Source organism: Channa argus, chromosome 12 (assembly GCF_033026475.1).
Source record: "Channa argus isolate prfri chromosome 12, Channa argus male v1.0, whole genome shotgun sequence".
NCBI classification, from domain to species: Eukaryota; Metazoa; Chordata; class Actinopteri; order Anabantiformes; family Channidae; genus Channa; species Channa argus.
In genome coordinates, this window is record NC_090208.1 from 7878724 (window position 1) to 7892283 (window position 13560).

The window sequence follows — 13560 nt, forward strand, 5'->3', positions numbered from 1 at the left end:
ATTGATTTTTTAATTCAGTTTAATGGTGTTTTTATAAATTCTGCACTTATTTCCCACAGTACATTATCCCAGTGTCCAAAGAGGGTTTACTACTTCAGGCCTCACTTACTACACTTCACTGTACCAATGCAAAAACAATCTCTTTAAATAATAATTTGGAGAAGCAGCTTCGGGATAAAAACCAAAAGGTTGAAAAAATCACTGAGAAAAATATAAAGTGGAGCTTCTGCCACCGTTCTTAGTCTTTAAATACAGTAGTCAACATTTGAAATGGATCAATAAAGTTCAAGTTGTCTTGAGACGAGAAGGGATCTAAATTCATGTCTGTGAAATCTCATCATTGAAAACACTTACTAATAACAGACTTGCATGTTATGTATAAATTGTGGGAAAAAAACACATTTTGGTTTTAGGAAAAGTTTGATGAAAGGTTTTGATCCACTTAAAATGATGACTACTGTTACATTACTGTAACATAATGTCAGAAGAAAATCTCACTCAAAGACGATAGAGTCATCGGAATCTTGTTTTAAAGTTTTACTTTAAGGGACAAGGCTGCTTCAGCTGCTTCTGCAAGAAAAAAAATCAATATTGTCATTCTAGATTAGATTTAGTAAAGATTAGTACACACTTAGGATACGTCGACAGTTGATTAACATAAATAGCAGGGAATTACTGGGTAAATCAAAGATGTAGTTCAATTAGAGGGAGGCTTCACTCATTATAAATAAGCCTATCATGAGAACTGACTTTCACAGTCAGTACAGAGCATAAAATTACAATAACAAGAGAAAGTATGTGAAGCTTCTGGAATTCCCTTGTTTTCTGCAGTCATTGCTCGGATGAGGATGTGAAGTATTTGATAAACCTGGTGAACTATCATGTCCTGTCCTTTGTTGTTATTGAATAAACCTATGAATATTTTGAGAAATAACAGTAGTGGTCATTTCAAAGACCAAATGATAATTTGTGAAAATATTTCATTTTTTACTGGCCAAATATTTTGTGTCCCATGTGAAGCATAGTATGTTATCAAACCAAGAATTTTCTTATTATGCTTTTTTTTCCTGTTTTGGAAACAAAAAGTCATAAGTTGAAACACAAAATGAAAACAAAAATTAGTGTGAACATCTTGACAGGTGTAAACAGTTACGTTTCTTGTTCTACTGTTCCATTCTTTTTTCTGGTTCTAGTCCCATTTTAATCTTGACTCCCAGCATTTTCAATCAGCTTGGTGGATACACATCTTCCCACAATGCATTTTTGAGATTTGGGAGCTGTGCACCTGGGGCCTCTGTGACCTACTGTGACCGACTTTGTATCGTTAATCATAGTTTTAATAAATGTCTTACAGCCACACTTAAAATATATCCAAATATATAATTTTAATTTTTTAAAATAAAATAAAATTGGTAATGAAACTTTGTAACAGACAAGTCAAACGTCCAAATAAAAAACTGCATCTTTCAGTCATTTAACAAGGTAAGAATTAAAGAATTTATTCTCTGTCAGAACACTGCAAAAAATAAAATAAAATAGTTGTGAAAACGATTTACAGCAATCTATTAGCTAGAGAAGCCTGAAAGGAAGTTGCGACTGGTCCAAACATAAAATCTGTCTCATGTGTGGAAGCTGTTTGTATGATGCTCATGCTATGAGATATTGATAATGCTATAAGTCAATTAGCTTAATATAAGTAAAGTCTGTGTTATTCCCTCTCAGGTGGAGAAGAGCCAACATCAAGAATGAGACCAATCATAGACTCAGACACTGAACACAACACAGGTAAGACTGACTCAACAAGCACCATGTCAGTAACACAAGTGGATAAAAGCAGCTACTGTACGTCCAGTAAGGTTTTCTATCTATTTAGTAACTAAGTGTGTGTGGAGCTATTTAATGACTTTACACCATAGATACTTTCTCTAAAACAGGTTGGAGAAAGAAATTATCCAACCAGCAGAAGCAGATAGAAATATCAGATACTTAGCAAAACAAAAGTATTTATGTATTAGAGACTTGCTGTTTATGTCAGTTGTCACCATATTCTGATTATGTCACACACACACACACACACACACACACACACACACACACACACACACACACACACACACTCACTATCCATCCAAACAATAGACATAACATTTTATACCATAAAACAAAGAACATTGTGAAACAGTCTCATAAAAGAGTTGATCACAGAACTGTTGCTGTCACACACGATTTCATTAGCTGTAGAAAAACAGTCGTGTTGATCACAGACTTTCACACAGATGTTACTCAGCATATTAAAATAGACAGTTCATCACTTGTTGGGACATAAATGAACAACCAATACTAGATTTTCTAGAGAATATTCGATCACCTGTGATTCGAACATCTGTGTCTGGTGAAGAGAAGATTAACTATGTGGCCTTATCTAGGATTGTTTTTGAACTGAATGAATAATTAAAATAAAATGTTTGTGTGACTCCTCTTTTTGTTCTATGTAAGACAATAATACTAATAATGTACTTTTTTCCCCAAAGGTTCTTAGTCAGTCAGTGATGAAAAAATGGAAAATGAGACACAGGAATCTCTGTGGGTTAAACTAACTGAGGACCAACTGCATGTCAGCTCATCAGGAGAAACTTGAAGAAAGTTATTAAGTCCCATGATGCTTTGTAAAGTATTGTAAACTGTATTGTAACTGTTTCCCACAGTGTTGATGATAATGTGCTGTATATCAAACAATAGTCACTTCTATGCTGTGGTAACTATAATAATACATTGTTGACATAACCAAATGTGATGTGAAGCTTGTGAAAATTTAAATTAAACATTGAACTGTTTGTTTTTAGTTTCTTGATTTGTGTCTCTTTAAAAATCATTTAGTTTCATCATTAGTTTACGATTTCCACTCTCACTCTCCACAGATGGTTTACAGCCCTTAGTCTCTGGTTCACTAATTCACTGAGCTGAACTCAACTTGTTGTGTCTCTGTGGTGTGTAGGACCCCAGACTTATTCCGTCTGCTCTTCATCTTCCTAACCAGTGTTAAAAGCAACAGCTAATTTAGCAAAATGAGCCATTGCATGAATGTATAAAGTATGTGACCACTGTCCATAATCAGTGCTTTAGTTCATCAAGTACTAGAACAACGCTTTGCTTTGACTTCACTTAATGAAGTCATTTAGCTTTTATTTACTCACTAGCAGTAGATGTAGTTACACCTGACACAAATAAAGCCACTTGCTATTTCAACTACAACTCTCACTAGAAATAAGTGAAACAGGAAGAATGTTCTACATATGTAATGAGTCAGTGTGATGTTCAGTCAGCAGTGACACAACATGGATGTTACAGCTCTGCACATCAGACTGTGTAAGTACTGCATCTTCTGTCTGTCTGTGCAAATAAAGTACTTCTACACATGTCCTGAGCTTCTCATAGTTGACTTTAAAACTGATCTTTCAATGTGACACCATCACAAATGATTGTGTGTGATTGCTCATTTCAGACCACTGCTGTGTTTGTCTCTGGCAGTAATCCATAGCAGGTTTAGCTCGTACAGATTAAAACATCATGAGTGGGTTTTGTCCCTTTACCATTGTCTCTTCAGTGATTTCTCTGCTGGTGCTGCTGGCTGTGAAAGTTCAGACCAGCTATGGTCAAAACATTTACTGTAGAAATGATTTCAGTGTTTTTAGTGTTTAATACATTAGTACATTAGCCATCGTCTCACTGTTAAAAGGTTGTTAAAGTGAGAGTAATGGTTTACATGAAAGCTGATGTCTGTTAAATCAAAGACTAAAGGAAGTGAAGATTCTTAACAACAGTGACTCATCAGTTTTTGGTAAGTGGATTCCTGTTAAACAAACACCATGAAGTAAATGGTATTTTTTCCATGTGCTGTTTAGCCGGTGATGTGATCCTGAATCTTCCTGCTGCTCCTCTGACTGAGGGAGGTAATGTGTCTCTGTGCTGCCAAAAGAAAGAAACTTCAAACCTCAGAGCTCAGTTCTACAAGAACAGTTTCTAAATCAACAGCAGCAAAAAAGCAGAGATGACCATCCACAGCGTGTCCAAGTCTGACGAAGGACTCTACAAATGCAGTGTCCGGAGGTGGAGAATCACCAGAAAGCTGGCTGACTGTCAAAGGTGAGGTCTAATAAGAAAAGGTTTAGTGTTATTCTTGTTGTTCAAACTTTTATTTTGAAAAACCACAGTTTTGTCCAACATGCATTTACACAGATAGCACTTTGTTTTGTTGGGACTCACAATTTGACTCACAATTTGGAAGGATGGACGGAAGTAGATCCTGAAGCCAGAGCTGCACGTGCGCGATGGGACACATTTAAGCAGACGCCTGATTTAATCGCGCTGACGTCACGTCGTCTTCGTGTTACGGTCCAAGTGGATGCTGCGCTGCAAGATCGGAGATTTGGTCGGAGAGAAACTCGCTGTCTGGTAATATTTTATGAATATGTTCAATGTTTGTACATATGTCAGTCGTCATTTACGTTGCACGTTAAGATTTTGTCATTATGTTGGTGGAAAAAGTAACGTGGTTGTAAAAACCTTCCTCTAAAAAACGTAATCGCTTTGCAGTTTAGCTGTGTGAAAACGTGACTTTTAGGAGACGATGTGTGAGTAGATGAGAAAGTCAGTTAGTCTGTCTGCTAAAAATGATGTTTCTATGAGGATGAATACACAAAGCAAAGCCCACTTTTACTATACACATATGGCACAACCCTATACGCAACATAACGAAAGTGAAAGCAGAGCAAACCTTTACTGCCGCAGCCCAAGCCGACTTAACGATAGCGAAAGTATGACTTCATTTCACTAAATGTTTTATTATTTATGTAACAGTGAGACTGGTGTAGGCAGAAGTTGCCACAGCTTTTACACTTAAATTCTGCCGGAGGAAATGATTGTATTTCATCATGCAGTATAAAGAGAAGAGCTGCACATATGAGTTAATTGTTAACTTTTATGAAGCGTTGCCTGGTGTAATTAAGATAATACAAATATACAGTGTAACAGGAGCTGGTTTATAACTAACAAATATTTACACATATTTATGTTTTCACTTCATTTTCAGAACAGCAAAGTGCTTTATCCAATGGATGGACTGTGCATTCGATCCTCCCTCAGAACCATCAGTGTTCTGGTTGTTCATCTTCTCATTCACTTCTGTGAAGGTAAATTAAGTATTTTCTATATTAGAGACACCAATGGAAGTTTGTAAGTACATTATTATGTTTCTGTGCAAAATTTCAGATTTTGAAAAAAAATGCATTAAAGTCACTTATGTTTAAAGATGATTTATAATATGATAAAATATGATACATTATATGTAACTTTATTTCCCCCTTAGGGAAACATTTAGGGCCAAGACTTTAGGGAAACAGCAGACAGTGAACTGGTCCAACATGTTCTCATCCCACAGCGTCAGATTTTGACGCTTTCTAAGGCGTCAAATTGTGGCGCTTTGTACGTCCTTGTTATATTGAGGCCACAGGTACCTTTTGGCATTAATATTGGATGCTCCAAGTACATCACTGTTTGCCTCCCTGGGAACAACTGCGTCCGGTATTGAAGCTGCAGGTTCACTTTGGCATCAATATTGGACGCTTCTGTTGTGTCACCTTATGATGCGACAGCAACAAATTTATATGCACAACAAAACTACATTGAGGTCAGAGACAACAACATCAGGGTATGTTACGTTAAGAAACAACAAGGGTTATGTTTGGGCACAAAAATTTCACAGGGAGGTTAAGTTAGAAGACAAATTACACAAAAACAAAATGCTACAAAAAGTGACAACTGCACACACCTGTTTCCTTAATACAGTAACCACATGCAGCACGTTGTGAAACAATTATCAATAAAACAAACTATGTCTCACACTAGAGTCAAACCTCGGTCTCTTGTGGAAAAGTCCTTTGTACCGTTATACCTTCCATCACCCTCGTCCTCATGCTTACGATACTATCTGTCTTCTTCTTTAACGCCATCAATTCTGGTGTGAAATATTGAAATACGTAAATGGGAACTTTCAGCATCAGCATGTAACGCAGAAGGTCTTAACAAAGAGGTGATTTTTAATCCCTCAGGAATGTGAACGGGCTGCTTGGTCACAATGAGATAATGTTAATATAGTTTAGAAAATTACTTTCAGGGACATCTTCTCTTTGGTTGTTACAGTACACAGTGTATATTCATGAATTCTTACAGCTGAAGTAATAAATGTTTTCTATTCAGGCCAGTCTCAGTTAATTGGTTCAGTCCAGCCAATAGTGGCAAGAGTTGGTGATGACATCATGTTACCGTGTCACCTTGAACCTGTGATGGATGTTGCTGCAAAGACGTTGGAGTGGATCAGACCTGATCTGAACAACATATTAGTCCATGTGTGGCGTTCTGGTCAAGAGTTAGTGAAGACAAAACATCCATTGTACACAGGAAGAACATCACTGTTCACTGATGAACTGAAACATGGAAACATGTCACTGAAACTGTCTGGAGTGAAACTTTCTGATAAGGGAACATACAAGTGCTTCATTCCTGATCTCAAAACACAATCTACTGTTGAAGTAGTAGTTGGTAAGTGGACATGTTGTATATACAGTACTATATGAGTATTGTTGTATTAACAGTTGCAGTGATGGTAACAAGTAAAATGTGTAGTGACAATCTAACATCAACCTCATTGAAGCTCCTGTCTCACTCTATAAATGTTTGGAAACTGTATTTGTGAAATTCCAGAGCAGGTACATCGACAGGAAACCAAACTATATATATATATATATATATATATATATATATATATATATATATATTCATTATATATTCATTATTCATATTCAAATTCATTATATATATATATATATATATATATATATATATATATATATATATATATATATATATATATATATATATATATATATATATATATATATAATGAATTTATGCATGATATGAACTGTCTGCAAGATGATTTTAATTATCAGCCTTGAAAGGAAAAACTCTCCAAACAAATGCAGGTTTGCTGGTATTTTAATTTTTGGTCCAAGTATCTACTGATTTTCTTTTTCTCTTGTGCTCAGCATCAGATGCTGCTGCCCCTCCTGTCATCAGTTTAGCAGGGACTGATGAATCCACCAGTGGGGTGTTGTTACAGTGTGAGTCTAAAGGCTGGTATCCAGAGCCTGAGGTGTTGTGGTTGGACGGTGAGGGAAACGTCCTCTCTGCTGGACCTACAGAGACAGTCAGAGGTCCTGATGACCTCTATACTGTCAGCAGCAGAGTCACTGTGGACAAGAGACATGGACAAAGATTCACCTGTAGAGTCCAACAGAACAACATCAACCAGACCAGAGAGACACACATACATTTTCCAGGTTAATATGAGTTTTCAAATTCATACTGTCTTAATTATCTTACATTTCTTTGTGTAACTGTTATTAATATTACCTTTTACTATTTTAGATGATTTCTTTAAGGTCCAGTCCAGATCTTCTGCTACCACAGTGGGTTTGGCTGTTAGTTTGGCTGTTTCCATCATGTTGAGTCTTTTACTTTTACTTCTCCTGTGGAAGAAAAACAGTAAGTCACAAACTCATCACACAGAAAAAGTGAATTGTCTTTATATTGAGTCTTTATTTTATGAGACTTAACTTATTTTTTTAAGTTATGAGATCAATACAAATGTGCTATATTTTATATGGAATCAGTAAAAATGTCAGTTGTTTCAATTTTATAGACCATTTTATGTTTTAGTTTTAGATATTTTATTTTATGATACCTACCAAAAGAGTAATCAGATGTTTTTTTAACTATAATTTTACTGCTTTTATTTTTACACAGTGTCCAAGAGAAACCAGATGAATGAAGTTGAGTCTGAGGGCCAAAATAATGATAACACTGAAGCTGAGTTTTTGACTGAAGACAGTCAAAACAAGACAAAGCAGGTAATGACTGACCAAACTGCACAAATAAAGCATTTCAACAAGAGCAATGTGGAAACAAACAGCAAACTTGTAAGTACAGAAATAGGACACGTGTATAAAAGGGGACTAAAAATATCAACCAAAAAGTCTCAGCTGAGCAAGAAAGGTACAAAACTTTCACAGTTAGAAAGAAGATCTGTGTTTCCAGAAGAACTAACAGCTAATGATTGAAGAGTGGAGCAAAGAACAAAGAACAGAGGAAAATCAAATACACTACATGAGCATCTAAGAGATACAATAGGGTCAGAAATTGGCTTTGGAAAACTAAGGAAACATGAGTGAGAGAAAACATGAATGAGGCAAAGAAACTAAAAGAGAACAAGTCCTGACCTGAGAACAATAACAAGGAAACAAAGTAAACACTGAAATCAGTCCAGATGTCAACTCACAACAGCAGAGAACATGAGACCAAACCAAGGCAGAGCAAGAAGAGATGGTGGCTGGAACAGTAGTCTGTGTGTGTGTGTGTGTGTGTGTTCTAACAATCTGCCGTTTTACATTAATTTACCCACAAACAAAGACCCCACATTTAAGACCAGTAGGACCAAGACACAGGTGTCATGAATGTTCTTGTAACATATTTTACTTTCACCTGTTTCCAGGCTGCTGTTGCACTTGCTCTAAATATTTGCAGAGATTATACAAATGATTTACCAGATCAGTGGACATGGAACCATGGAGCCAGTTAGGATTCTCATTTAATTTGTCACTTTTACCTCCATCTTTCTGCTGCATGTCTCAGTTAAAGAATCAGAGGTCTGTGGAGCTTCAGGTTCAACAGAAGAGACAGGAAACTCCTGTCTTTAGTTTGCATGGGGGTCAAATTAGGGACCCACTCAAAGAAAATGGTGCTGGAGAGTTAAAACTCTACAGGGAACCTTTAAAGTCAAATGATGGAATAGTTCAGATAATGTCTCATTTCATTCGTCTCCATCTTTCCAGACAGGAAGAAGCCAAGCTGCTGCATCCTCGTCCTCTTCCTCTGTGGTAAGTGATAGAAAACCACATGGTATGAACTCAACAGTTTAGTCAAATAGAAAATAGATGTTCAGCAAAGTAACACAACAAGATAAAGTTCAACACACAGAAATGTGCAGCACTGAAAAACACTGACAGTGAGAGTGAAGTCTGATACTAATATGGTTAAAGATGAATTAATGGAACTGCTGAGGTTTAACACTGGAGTGGATCAGAGTTATCAATTGTTAATATATAAACTAAAAATCTGATTTGTCTCTGTTTAAGATGCCGTTCGTTTCCAAACGAAGGTTCCACGAGGAGAAACAGAGTAGGATGGAAGTTCAGAGACTGAAAAACGACCTGGAAACTACGAATCAGGAGGTTTTTATACAAAATAATTTCTCTGTAGACACCAGTTTCCCTTTAAATCTGTGCTCATTTAATATTGAACAAATAAATTTGTGGTATTTGTGTAATTTATTAAGTCTGAATTAACCAGTACAGTGTCACAGCACAAAGTCATCACAACCATGGTGTCAGGGTTTTGGTTAGGGAGGAACCAAGAGATGAGACAGTGCGAGTGATTAAAAATAACAAAAGGGCTTTTATTGACAGAAACTAACAAGGAAAATGGAAATGGCTCCTAACACGAGGGTATGAGAAACAGGATTCAGAACAAATAAAGACCAAGACAAACTAACCACAGGACCAGAGCACGAGGGGAGTTAACTTAACAGAAAATAAGACGACAACAGAAACTAACGACCACAAGACGGGAACATAATTTAAACAAACACAGCAAAGGCTCAGGGAAAAATAAGGCTACGGCATAAAAGAACAAAATCTAAATAAATACACGGGGAAAAACTAGGAGAATAACAAACTGAATAAAAACTCCAAATGAAATAGGCCACAGGTAAAAACATAGGCTACTAAACAAATAAGACCCGGATAAACATAAACCACTAAGCAGGTAAATACACTGGAAAGTTTAAGGAAACTAAACTAATGAGACACCGATAACCAAGACTGCTAACAGGAATATTACCAAAGCTCAGACCAAAGCTTACCGAGTCCAGAATACAAGGTCAGAATTACAAGAGTCAGGTTTGATAAGAATTCAGAGTGTTGACTGGGAGTTACACAAAAACAATCTGGCAGCAAAGTTTGGGGGAAGACTGGACTTAAAAAGTGATGGAACAAGTGCAAACTATAAGGGATAACAAATGTAAATCTAAGGAACAGAACTACCACAGGAAGTGGGGAGAAGGGGCCAAAAAAATAAAAGTCCAAGGGGAGGAAGTGCACTGGGATCATGACACATGATTTACAGTTAGATTTAATTTTGTAAATGGTAATAACAAACTTTAAATAGTAAAATTTTCCTCTGATTACCTGATGCTGATTGATGTAAAAACTAAAGTAAAATGAGTAAAAAAAAATTTAAATATTCACTTCTTGTGAAAGTTTTACTTTTTCCTTATAACACTGACTCATGATAAGTTAAAAAATTTTGTATTTTTTCACGTCAAAGTGAAAACTAATTTTTTACAAAGTAATCTGAATGAGTTATAAATAAGAGGTTGATGTTTTCATCACTTTGTCTGCTATTGTAGAATATTTCTTACATGTTAATAACTTTTATTAATAACCACATTTAAATTCACCATTTCTCTTTACTTTGGATAATGTAGCTCCTAACATGGAGACATTGTATGTAATTACTTTAACCTGCTTCATTGTGTGTAAACATTTAAGTTACTTTAAGCCCACATATAAACATATTCTACATCCCTAATGCTTTATAGAACTGTAGCACAAACATCTTCAACTTTTAACACAATAACAAAATAAAAAATATAACTAACTGTTACAGCAGTGACTTCCAATACTGAGGCCTCCTCTATGGGCTTATACCTCTGTTGGAATGAGGGTATAGAGGGAAGGTCTCTTCCTCCTAACGGTGAAAGAGGGCCCTCTCCCCTTTTACGCTGTGTGGGTTCATATAAAAGGCTTCAGGTGTTTTTATGTTAATCCACTAATTGTTTGGACAAAATTACTTTGTTTCTTAATGCTACTTTCCAATTTGTTTACACTCTTACGTTTTAGTCTTTGCACAGCTACTTATCATGTGTCTTGTCTCTGAACTGCCTGGAGTTAATCCTTGAAGCCTTACGCTACACTTCTTTTCTGGTTCCCGCTGAAGGTTCATGTGAGCTGATCCATCTGATCCAACAGGAATGTTGTTTTTTTTAATGACAGTCACCAGAATCCCCCTCTTTGCGATGTCCTCCGTTGCCTCCTCTGCCGAGCTGTATGTAAAAGAGTCTCCACTGGCTGGGAAAGGTTTCTGGAATCTTATGTTTCTTTCTTTAAGCACTGCTTTTGCTTCCTCAGTAGGTCCGCTGCATAATCATGGTCCAGATATACTTTTGTCCTTTGGAAGTCGAGTCTTCTTTTCTGCCAGGCTCGTCTGAGTATATGCTCTGTCATTCAATAGCTTGAAAACATAACCACAATTGATCTTGACGGAGCTGTGGCTGAGGTTTGGGAGCAAGTGCTGGTTGTAGATGAAGGAAGCTCCAATCTTTTCATTAACAGAAACATGAAGGTGATCATTGATGTGTTGTCTTCAGCTCCCTTACTGTCTCCATGTATTCTGACATTATCGCATCGCAAGTGTCCCACTAAATACGTCAATTTGGTCTCCATTTGCTTTCAAAGTTTCACCAGCTCTGACAAAACGTCTTCCGGTGCTTGAATTTGGGTCTCGGCCGTGTTTCCTCTGCTTCTTTTACTCTTTGGTCAATTTTGTCTTGGCTGATGATGGCTCAAGTTCCGGAATTCTCTCAGCTTTATCAGGATTAATCTATGTTTGGCCTCACGACTCGGCTCCAGATCGGGGTCTGGATACATGTCTTCTCCACGTTGCTGCTAGCTGACAGTTGACCTTTTGGTTCTTCGTGGAATTCTCTACTTTGTGTAAGGTGTCTCCTTCTTATTTTAGGGATATTTGTAAGCTCTTACTTTAATACAACTCCAATGAAATGTGAGTTAGATTGGGCAACTTTTAGCATTTACAAGAACAAGAACAACTTGAAACTATTCACAGGAACAAATATGAGACACCAAGTAAAATGGTCTAAGAACAACAATAATTGCAAGATTCAGTTCTCGGGGGTTTGACAGGTAGATAAATATTTCGTCCGCAAATAAGGAAATGTGATGTTCCTGACTCAGCGCTTTTATACCTCTAATGTTTTTTTTCCCGGGTAGAGATCTTTATAATATCTGGAATTGTAATTAAACAAAAGTACAACTGCTCTGTGAACAAAGTTAAAGTTAGTATTGTCCTGCCAGAGGGTTGAGTTAGTTCCACCCCTGTAATGTAAAAAAATATATATATTTTAAACTCGTCATAGGAACAAATCTGAGACACCGAGTAAATAATTTACACTGAAATTAAATTACGTATCCAGTCTCTTTGGTTTTTGCTGAATCTTTTTACATCCAATTTCAGTTTAAATAACATTTTTTTTTACAAACATCTAGTCTTACAACTAGTTGTAAGAACAAATCTGAAACAACAAATAAACGCTTTTCTTTTTGTTCCTCCCAGTTCCAGTTACTCTTTGTTTCCTTTCCTCCATAATAAAATAGACATGTTATGTTTTCATGTGGAGAACAAGAACAACTTGAAACTATTGATAGGAAAAAATCTGAGACACCAAGACAGTTTTTTTGTTTGTTTGTTTATTTGTTTTAAGAAAAGGACCTTTTAGTTAAATACATGACAAATCAAAATAATTCATTACAGAGGCTTCACTTGTAATATTTTAACTTATTATGGGTTTTCCTCACATCCTCCAGTCAATCATAGATGAGAATTCAGACATTCATGTAATATACAGTAAACTGTACTTGCACTTAAACAAAAGTAACACTTTTTTTTCTCTCTGCTGCCAGTTGGATCAGAGCTCACAAGAGAAAAATAAGCTTAAGATCAAAGTGAGTGAATTGGAGGACGACCTGGAGAAGAAGAAAAAAGAGGTTTGATCTTTATGTTCTCTTGAATTTGTCATTAAACTGAAGTACAACTGCTCTGTGAACAAAGGGGTAAACTTAGTATTGTCCTGCCAGAAGGTTAAGGAGTTATTTCCAACCCTGTAATGTAAAAAAATAAATAAATATTTCAAACTCTTCATAGGAAAAAATCTGAGACAATTACACACACACACACACACACAACTAATTTACACTGAAATCAAAAAACATATCCAGTCTCTTTGGTTTTTCTTTAATTTTTTTACATTCAATTTCAGTTTAAATAACATTTAAAAAAAAAAAAACATTATGTTTAAATGAAGAGTTGAAGTTTTATCTTACTCTTTAAGTAACCAGAGGAACCAACAATGTTTGTCATTGACATTAATGTAACATCTAAATGTATATTGAAACATTCATGTCTTCCCTGTGTCTCAGCTCCAGGATGAGATCCAGAGGGGGAAGGAAGCTGAGAACAAACTCAATATGGAGCCGAACAAAAAGACGGAACAGGTTCATTTTTACCCAAATCAATTTGCACCCGGTGTTT

The 13560-nt window shown here is 36.1% G+C and overlaps 2 protein-coding genes across 19 annotated transcripts in view; both read left to right on the forward strand.

The window, feature by feature from the left end:
* The window catches only part of LOC137137529 (golgin subfamily A member 6-like protein 22), an 85259-nt gene that overhangs the window by 41600 nt on the left and 30099 nt on the right, over positions 1–13560 (forward strand). For 8 of the 18 annotated variants that reach the window (XM_067523905.1, XM_067523918.1, XM_067523919.1 and 5 more), the window contains 2 exons: positions 12933–13016; positions 13449–13523. The exons of 5 other annotated variants lie outside the window; for them this stretch is intronic. In XM_067523905.1, the coding sequence (XP_067380006.1) occupies positions 12933–13016; positions 13449–13523 (159 nt within the window). The remainder of the gene's footprint in view (positions 1–12932; positions 13017–13448; positions 13524–13560) is intronic. 5 more of the 18 variants (XM_067523911.1, XM_067523913.1, XM_067523910.1 and 2 more) reach the window with 1 other exon arrangement.
* On the forward strand, positions 4049–8964 carry LOC137138015 (butyrophilin subfamily 3 member A2-like). Its single transcript, XM_067524912.1, has 8 exons — positions 4049–4143; positions 4212–4452; positions 5090–5189; positions 6256–6597; positions 7104–7397; positions 7486–7602; positions 7864–8461; positions 8949–8964. The coding sequence occupies exons 1-7, from the start codon at positions 4049–4051 to the stop codon at positions 8175–8177; spliced, it is 1503 nt and encodes a 500-aa protein (XP_067381013.1). The 3' UTR covers positions 8178–8461; positions 8949–8964.

Bases quoted from the DNA above. Each gene is read 5' to 3' on its own strand.
- LOC137138015 (XM_067524912.1), top strand. From the start codon at position 4,049: ATGACCATCCACAGCGTGTCCAAGTCTGACGAAGGACTCTACAAATGC. The intron at 5,190-6,255 runs GTAAATTAAGTA...TTTTCTATTCAG, and splicing joins TCTCATTCACTTCTGTGAAG to GCCAGTCTCAGTTAATTGGT. The intron at 6,598-7,103 runs GTAAGTGGACAT...TCTTGTGCTCAG, and splicing joins TACTGTTGAAGTAGTAGTTG to CATCAGATGCTGCTGCCCCT.